The sequence below is a fragment of the Sesamum indicum genome, linkage group LG11, assembly GCF_026168435.1.
Source record: "Sesamum indicum cultivar Baizhima isolate 11 linkage group LG11, ASM2616843v1, whole genome shotgun sequence".
Taxonomy (NCBI): domain Eukaryota; kingdom Viridiplantae; phylum Streptophyta; class Magnoliopsida; order Lamiales; family Pedaliaceae; genus Sesamum; species Sesamum indicum.
Window position 1 is genome coordinate 10170716 of NC_142667.1, and position 9846 is coordinate 10180561.

The window sequence follows — 9846 nt, forward strand, 5'->3', positions numbered from 1 at the left end:
AGTATGAGATTTATGCAAACAACTGATGACTGACCTCTCATCCTCATCCCATCTGAAAAAGAGGGCAGAGCACTCATTAGACTAATGAGTGGTCTCCTCTCTTTTTGAGATGGGACGAGGATGGGAGGTCACGGGTGCTTCCGATGATATCAATGTTGAATTGCACTAGTTGTTAAAGGGAGATTACGCTCCAATTTTTATTTTTTTTAAGTTATTTTTAAATCGTTTTATCATTTTTTAAATTATCACTTTTAAAATTAAAAGTACAATCTTGGACAATTTGGTGGTTTCATGACATTGAAACCAACAAAACACGAGATTGTATATAGTTGAAGCTGTTTTATTGATAATATATGAACTTCGAGCTTCTATAATTTGAATACAAAATTTTTCCAAACAATTAATTAACTTTATCAATTATTTTAGGATAAATTATAATGATCTTTTCTGAAATTTGGTATAATTACAAATACATGCTCATTGTTCGAAAATACTAATACCCTTAATTTTAACGGTTGTTTAACAATTAGCTCAATTCGTTAGATTTTCATCCATTTTTTTGTTGTGAACTAACCAAAATGTCGTTGTGGATTAGAATTATAATTTTATTTATTTTTAAAAATTTTCTAATTTCTTTTATAAACTAAGTGGATAATTTTAAAATTTTTTCATCCATCCAATTCAATTTTTTTTATAAGTTTTTATTTTTTTAAAAAAAAAAAATAATACAACAAGGACAACGTTGATAATTTCATAACCCCATCCAAAAATTATATAATTACATCAAACATCATAGGGCCATTTGTAATTTTTCGAACAACAAAAAGATATTCATAATTATGACAAACCTTGGGAGAAGTCGTAGTAATTTACCCATTATTTTATATATATAATTTAAAAAATTAATTATATATTTAACAATGTAATTGGATGTCTGACAATTTTTTTAATTCTAAATAAGAACAAAGCCAATAAATGTAGCGCGATTATATTATAAATTTATAACTACGATTTAAAAGATATAAATCAATAAAAGAAAAACAGTTCGGATTTGATTCACACTGTCGGGCTGTTTTAAAAAACTTTTTACCACCCCTAATAGTTGTAGCCTGTAGGGCCACAACGTGGTTTAATTCCCAATGATGCATTACTATCTGAGGCTTTCGGCTTACACATAAGTAAGCGTCTGGAATTATTTTTTCCAAGAAAAAAGAAAAAAACAATTGTGTCCGATGAAATTTGTATGATTTAAGAAAGAAGAGACAAATATCGTCTTATTATCGTATGGTGAATTTTTTCCATTTTCAAGTCAGTCATTCGTTTTGAACTCAGCCATTCTAAGCTGTGAATGAAATGTTTCCAAATATATACGATTTCGGCAAGTGTTTACCATTCATGGATCTTCAGACCAAGCCCATGTATGCACACTGTCATCTTCGACACCCATCTTCCAAGTCCAACACCAACACAGCCATAACCCAAACCTGTTAGCACCTCAGAGGCCTAAACCAAAACCCAGAAAAAGCCCAACATGAAAATAAATGAATGGATAAGACCTAATTCACTGAATTACACACCCCAACCATATCATAAATGACAAAAAGCCGAAACCTATGATACCTTGACATCTATCTTTCTTTAACCATTTGGCCTTTACCTACCTTTCTCTTTCATTTCTGCTATATTATATTATTATAACCAAGTACTACTTCCACCACTCGGCAACACAACCAGAACCCTCCCACGGCCATACTCTTCCTAACTAAACTTCCAAGTACCGGAATCCAAAACCAGTCCCACCCCATGTTTAAGGCAGCTATTGCAAGCTTCATAATCATAGCCACTTCCTTTTCTTTCCACTTTTGGCCACTCCCTCAAAAATCTTCCTACCACTCCCTCTTCATATCCAATTCCTTATCAGACAATGAATCCATTTCAAACCATCTTTACATGCTCACTCGTCGCCCTCATGTTGCTGGTTCCGAAGCGAATGCTGAAGCTGCCGCCTATGTTCTGTCCACCCTCACTTCCTACAATATTCCATCACACATAGCGTCTTATGATACGGCCTTGACTTACCCAGTATCGCGTTCTTTAGTACTAACTCGCCCTTCTCCGGACCCACCGATCAAGTTCAGTCTCCAACAGGAGGTTTATGAGGGTGACCCATATGCAGATGTGGCTAATGAAGTTCAACCCACATACCATGCATATGCTAAATCAGGCACGGCAGTTGGCCCAGTCGTATACGTGAATTACGGGCGTGTGGAAGACTATGTGACCTTGAAAGAAATGGGAGTAAATGTTTCGGGTAACGTTGTATTGGCAAGGTATGGAGAGATCTACAGAGGGGACATAGTTGAGAATGCTTACGAAGAAGGAGCCATTGGAGTTCTGATTTTCACAGATAGGAAGGACTATGGAGGTGGAGGAGGGGATGTGAAATGGTTTCCAGATGATAAGTGGATGCCTCCCAGTGGTGTTCAGGTGGGTTCAGTTTACAATGGAGCCGGCGACCCAACCACACCTGGATGGCCAAGCACTGAGGGATGTGAGAGGCTTTCGGATGAGGAGGTGGAGAGGGCGGGAGATGTTCCACTTATACCTTCTTTACCCATTTCCTGGGCTGACGGCGATGCAATTGTTCGGTCCATTGGTGGGCAAGTAGCATCAGATGCTTGGCAAGGAGGAAAGGATGCCCCTGTTTATAGAATTGGCCCAGGACCAGGAATTGTGAACTTGACTTACAACGTAAGTGCTAGTGGGTTACCAGATGATCATCTTCTGTCATTTAAATATCAATCACATATTACCTGAAGAAAAGTGAAAGTTAGGGGGTGAATAAAATTTGAAGTACCTTGACGGAGGAATGCATGTTTCTCTTTTTTTACAGGGGAAACAAGTACTAAGCAGAATTGAGAACGTTGTTGGGATCATTGAAGGAGCAGAAGAACCTGACAGGTGTTCTGTATCTTTTTTCTCTTAGAGACAAGAATGATTCTTTAAATCTCTACTACATGATACATAGACCATCATTTAGATATCCATACTCAAAATTTTACATGCAACCCAGAGTAGCCATATAAAGGCTCTCACTAGAAAGAATACTCTCGGATGCACAAGATGCATAATGAAATTCCTTATTAAGTGAGGAATTAGAGTGCATACCGAGTAACTTTAACATAGAATACAGTTTGGTGATATCTGTCTATGATCTCTTGTTAGAATTATAAATTTTGGGAATGCTCAAGACATGCAAAAAAACATATACTAATTTTAAAGATACTTTTCACTCACTAAATTAGAAACAATTGCTAGATTTGTCATTCTTGGAAATCATCGGGATGCATGGACATTCGGAGCTGTTGATCCCAACAGTGGCACAGCATGCCTGCTTGAGGTAATAATAACTATATACCACCTCCTCCATGATCTTTTGATAAGTGAGTAGTTTCATCTTTTCTAAAGCATAATTATACAACCTCACTTGATATGAAACACAGGTTGCAGAAAGGTTGTGGAAGCTTCAGAAAAAGGGGTGGAAACCTCGACGGACAATTATATTTTGCAATTGGGATGCAGAGGAGTATGGCCTGGTCTAGCTCAAACTCTAGCTATTAACTCCCAGCCCCTGAAAGCTCATATGTGTGAGCATGTCTGCTTGCACACAGGCACACAGAGTAAACCTGTCCTCACAGCATCAATAAGTATAAAATTTTATGTCCTTCAGATAGGATCAACAGAATGGGTTGAAGAGAACAGGCAAATGTTGGCCTCAAGAGTTGTAGCTTACTTGAATGTCGATATTGCAGTTGGAGGAGCTGGATTTAAAGCCTCTGCAACTCCACAGCTTGACGAACTGCTCATACAAGCTGCCAAGCAGGTAGAAAGCTGAAAAATGTTCATCTGGCAATGAGTTGTATTTTTGATCAGTGAATCAAGACTAAATCAAATACAATCAAGCATAACACCACCAAAAGTTCCTTAAAAGTTCCGCAGCTACAAGTAGGTGTAGACTATCACAGAAGCATATCAAAAACATATAGAAAACTCATGAGCTGATAAAGATTTCATTAGCACATCTGTAGATTCATAAGTTACATAATTATTATTAATCCTATCATCTAATCCTCTCTTCTTTTAAGGTTCCGGACCCAGACAACTCATCACAAACTGTCTATGATTCCTGGATTAGCTCCACAGATAATCCTGCGGTAAGTGTTTAAGCACCTAAAAGAGAAGAGACCTACATTTTCTTTTTTTCACTTATGGGAAGTGTTTAACAGGAAAGATGGAGAAGGCAGAAGATCATAGAATTATGCATATTTACCTGCAAAGCTCTAACTATCTGAATCTTAAATACGGTCTACATCAACCTTCATCAATTACACCCACAAACTGTAAACCTTCATATGACCCCCATCCATCAAAGAATAATTAAATTTAATATTAATGGGCACAAACAGCCTTGAGTATTAAGAAAAATAAAAAGACAAAATATTCCATACTCTATTCATTAATTTTGTTAATAAAGGGAAAAAAGTGAACTATAATTTAAATAACTTAAAAAATAATCATTTGATCTAAATCATATAACACCATTTTTAAAGTTGTTGTGAATATTCTAATTTTAATGTGGAAAGTATAGTTGGGATTTGTTTCTTATTATTGAAATGAGTTTATGAACTTCTAATTTTTGCCCCATCACACCAGTTGTTATTTGTTAATGAAATTATTATCCATTTTCTTACATAAAAATCTATCATATTTCCATATTATATGCTTAGGTTATTTAAGACTTATCATTCACTATTATTCAAGTTACAATAATAACGAATAACTGATAACAAGTAATGATTTTATTTAAAAATAAAGATAAAATAATAATTTTGATGAAAAATCATAAGATATGGTTGAATGTAACAATTTCATGTTTTCCATTGATTATTTTTAAATTTAATACCAACTATACATTCTATTGTCAAATGATAATGTTTAAATACACATAAGCCTCTCTTTATATCATAGACTGTGTTAAAGAAAATGAATAGTAATTTTATCATCAAAACTACATTTAGTTCATATAGGCAAAAATTAGAAGTTTAATTTATATCAGTCCAGAAGTACTAAATACTGCCAAACCATTTTTGTAGCAAACACGTGCAGAACTTCAACAATGATGTTTATATAATGAAGTATGAAATTATTATGTAGTGTTCAAATAATTTGTATTAATTTATTCCAGAAAATAAGTGAATAAAATTGGAAACGGAATTAGTTGATATATTTTAGTGGAGAGAAGTTAAGTGATTATTTTCTATTACTAATAATCGAGGGTATTTAGTTCATTTATTTCAAATTTAAAGGATAGGAGGTAATTGAAAACCTTTTTCAATTTCAGGGGGTAATTGATGAAAATGGTATTAGGGGTGTAAGATCTACTTAACCCTTTAGATAATATGTTGCACCGTGTGAATGTTATGCTAATTGTTGTTCAAGAAGATTGGGAGGCTAGGAGGTGCAGGGTCAGATTATTCAGCCTTTGTGCAACACATTGGTGTTCCAGCAGCTGACATATCCTTTGGAGAAGGTAATCACTCAATGTCCTTGGCAATTTAGACACTCTTAATGTTACTCTTCAATATGCTTACTGTAACTTTGCAAGCTTCCACTTAATGCCACTTAGCAGAGATCCCAATAATAAGCGAAATATGAAATCATCAAACATACCAAAAAGAACTAAGCCAGCAAATCTGCAGCATAGTTATGGCAATGAGTGTAGAAGAACCATGAAAAAGAATCATTTAAAGGGTTGCATCTTGTGTTAAACCTGCGCATTGGTTCTCATTCAAATTTTGAAATGAAACCTTGTTTAAGCAACAAGGGCCATTTTGTTGTACATTTGAACCTGACAGTGTTCAAATAAAGCTATAATCATGAACCTCGGTCTCACAAGCTCATAGCTTTCTTGAAAATCTAGTACCATAAACCCCTATATACACTTGACAAATTGTCATCCTAACACAAAGTAGAAAAACTATTTACTAACTCTAAGAAAAGCTTTTAACAATTAAGCATGCTTCGGACTTTATCTATTAATAAAGCAGCAGCCCTGTTCCCCTTTCAATGCTTAATCAGTTATCAAGAAATTAGGAGAAGAAGTTTTTAGATCACCTTTCTTAGGAATGGATGGAGTTCCAGCTATCAGCCTTTATATGAATTAATCCATGACAACCCCAAAAGCAATCTGCTTATGTGACTCTTCATGACAACAATTCAATTGCAGCTTACCCAGTCTACCACTCAATGTATGACGACTTTATCTGGATGAACAAATTTGGTGATCCGATGTTTCAAAGGCATGTAGCAGGTTTGTTTTTCATCCAAATAGGAATATTCATTTGCTTACATAGTTTCTATGGAAGTTTTACAGTCATTGAGTACATTTAGGCCATGTCATTTCAAATTAATGTTTACATGGATTGCAGATAACATACTACATGTTAAAAAAGTCTCCATCGGCATCCAAATGTTTGGACATTCATCCTAGTTCTAGAAAAGTTCATCCCTCTGCACCACTTCACTTTTCATACTTCTTCTGGGAGAACTGCTGATAAACAGAGAATTGTGTAAAAGTTTAAGCTGTTACGCAAAAGTGCAATTGGCTTTATTATTCCATATTTTTTCACATTGTATATATTCAAAGGTAATTTGCTGAGTTGTCTTATACAAATGTTTACTATCATGGGATAGTAGGTCCACACACATCTCAACTTGCTGGGTATTTTAAAATATCCAGGCGTCTGATCAACCAGCTTATTGGTCAAACTATGTCTTGAACATGAAAGTTGATCAACTAATTACTCGAAAGACTTTATAAACCTGACTTTACAGCAGGGATGAGAAACAGAGGAAGAGATAATAATTGTGAAATTATCTGAACAGTTAAGAATTTCTAAGACAAGTACACATTTCATTTTTTAATTTCCTAGTACCCTTTCAGTACATACAGGTTGATTGATGAGATAAACATATTGAAAAGCAACATTTAGTTAGTTAACTATAAACACAGAAAAAAGTATTTCCTCCAGATGTGGGGATACCCTTTCACTACATTTTTTCAGTCATTGATAATGTGATTAGCTACAATAGCAATTAAAGAGATTAAGAAAGTTCGAGATATGGATTTGAACTAATTGCTGAGAACTCAGAGTTAGGTTTTTCAATGTGGACTTTAACCCATGGGAGAAACTTTCCGACCAATTAAGTAATGTCAATAGTAAATGTATTTTATATGTTTTTAGAATGAGCGAGGACTCAACGACATATGAACTTCATGTCTATGAATACTAAACCCGACATAATTCCAGCGAAGTTTGCTGTACCTCAAATTGATTTGTTCGTTAATTGTATGTACAAACAGTGGCAAGCATTTGGGGATTACTAGCACTCAAGCTAGCAGATAACGAAATTCTTCCTTTTGACTATCTCCCTTATGCTCTCGAGCTTCAGGTATGTGAATGAAGTAAAACTAATTGCATTTTATCTTTGTATTTGAGAACCCAATGTATCATACCCATTGGAACAGAGAAGTGTAGAAAGTTTGAAAGATGAAGTTGCAAATAGAGGCATAACCCTTGTTCCCCTGGTCAAGTCAATTAAAGAACTGGAGACAGCAGCCACTAAGATAAATGAGGAGCGAAAGGTAAATCCAAACTTTCACAACAATGAATACATGATACTTTATATACGTGCATGTAGAGGTGGATTTAACAGAAATACAATTTTATAGGCACTAGAAGGAAGCAAAAGCTGGACATCAATGTGCAAAGACAGTCAAAAAGTAAGAGAGTTGAATGACAGACTCATGATGACTGAACGGGCATTTACAGACAGAGAGGGACTTCCAGGAAGATCGTGGTATAAGCATTTGGTAGGTTCTACATTTAACATAAAAGAAATTATTATTTTTGTAGTAATGAATAATTTTCCTCTCATAACTTCAGCTCTCAGGAGAGGACTAGATGAATTCTTTTGACTGAAATTGCATTACAAATGCACCTAATCTGATCCTGTCTTTCAGATCTATGCACCGTCAAAGCACAATGATTATGGATCTACGTCCTTCCCTGGGATAGATGATGCACTTGAAAAGGCAAAGAACCTAAATACTGCTGACTCGTGGCATTCTGTACAACATGAAATCTGGAGAGTCGCTAGAGTCATTACACAAGCTTCGCTATGCCTCAAGGGTAAATTAACATGAAAATATGTTGTACTGCACCCAGCATTTTGGTTGTACTTTAGTTTCTGGATTCAAAGATTTGTGTTCTCTACGGTTACAAAGCCAAATTCCATTTAAGCTTGATAATGTTTGCAAGAAATTGTCAAAGTCCTGATTTTAACAAAATTGAGATGGTTGTGAGGTCCATATTATCTTAATATACATCGGAGTGAGTGGACAGAATGCTGACCAGGTTTACTGAAAGCTCAGTGACACATTCAGCTGAAAGTTTGGCCCTCAGGAATGCATAATAAGAACTAATGCGATTAATCAACATAATTGATGGCTTAGGTGCAGCATATTTAAGTTAACATGTAATAGGCATCTTTATTCACCTGAATATTCAGTGTAAAGAAAATATATGCAGCACGTTCAAATCAACTAACAAAATCCAAGAGACAAGGATACTTCAAGAATCCTTAAAGCATAATAAACCTGGAAAAAACAATTGAATAAGGCGTCGCATAGAAACCTCCGATAGATCAGCAAGGACGAATTAACCTGCAAACCGGCCAGAAGCAGGACTGGTCGAAGTTGGAGAAGGCAGCGCCCGTAGTCACACAAACCGACAGAGTCACCGCGCTTGAAGTCAGACCTTGACGAGCACCAAACCTCCTCATGCTTGCAGCTTATGGACTTGAGGAATCAGGCCCCTCCCAACCACTTCCTTCATCACCAAGTTGTACGATCGACGGCAAAAATCCGTGAAAATAGTATTCCATCCCCACTGCATTTTCCGCTCCACCTTACTCCCCATTCTCCCTCAAATTTCCTCCTTTTTCGTTTACAAGAAGTAGTTGTTCTCTGAACTTTTTGAGAAACGAGATGGAACGGAGAGCTTATCTACAGTTGGACTAGGGTTTAGAGATTCTGAATAGGGATAGTACATGTGGAGCTGCCATGGTAATGGGATTTGAAGCTCGAAAATTTGGGTTGCGTGTGCAGAGCATCACAAGACTAAAGCCCCGTTCTTTCTGCTGCAACCAAAAGCCGCTGACTGGTATCATGTAATTTGGTTAAACCGCCGTCGTGCCACGTCGTCGCGCGTCCATAAAATTATAAAGATTAGTAATTTGCGGCGCACCGTAATTTTTAGGATAATTACAATCCTCTCTCTCTAATGTAATTCTACATAATTTTTTTATAATTTAAAATTTATGTTTAATACTTTTTTATGTACGTTTTATTCTAACAATAAGTTTCTTCTTTAATCAAAATTTACTAAATTTACTTATATTGATAAAAAAATTGAATTTACTCTTAATTGACTGATTACTGATTTATTGCAGGTCAAATAATTTTTCTTGAACTAAACTACTCTTATAAATGTGAACATATACATTATGTTTGGATTAATGTTTTGGGTGTTTTGGAGGTAGAGAAAGAAAAATAGAGATAAGTAAATATATATTTTGAAATAGATGGTATGTTTGGATTTGTGTTTTGATATAATATAAAATATTATAAAATAAGTGGTATAGGTTTGATGTTGGGATTTGGGAGATAGTAGTTATTGTTCATTGTCAAATCATGTCTTTTAATATATATATTTAGATATATAT

The 9846-nt window shown here is 35.2% G+C and overlaps 1 protein-coding gene and 1 long non-coding RNA gene across 3 annotated transcripts; one reads left to right on the forward strand and one right to left on the reverse strand.

The window, feature by feature from the left end:
* Window positions 1–1259: 1259 nt before the first annotated feature.
* On the reverse strand, window positions 1260–3906 carry LOC110012819 (uncharacterized). Its single transcript, XR_002288026.2, has 2 exons — window positions 3794–3906; window positions 1260–3686 (listed from the first exon to the last, which is right to left on the reverse strand). It is a non-coding gene; the product is annotated as an uncharacterized LOC110012819 (long non-coding RNA).
* Window positions 1804–8384, forward strand: LOC105173559 (Peptidase M28 family protein). Of its 2 annotated transcripts, none has more exons than XM_011095344.3 (12): window positions 1804–2751; window positions 2894–2961; window positions 3319–3400; window positions 3504–3596; window positions 3731–3883; window positions 4146–4214; window positions 5500–5590; window positions 6287–6370; window positions 7424–7512; window positions 7589–7705; window positions 7793–7933; window positions 8084–8384. In XM_011095344.3, the coding sequence occupies exons 1-12, from the start codon at window positions 1804–1806 to the stop codon at window positions 8264–8266; spliced, it is 2118 nt and encodes a 705-aa protein (XP_011093646.1). In that variant the 3' UTR covers window positions 8267–8384. The 2 variants fall into 2 exon arrangements, with proteins under 2 accessions (XP_011093646.1, XP_011093647.1); XM_011095345.3 differs by having other exon boundaries at window positions 5503–5590.
* Window positions 8385–9846: the final 1462 nt, after the last annotated feature.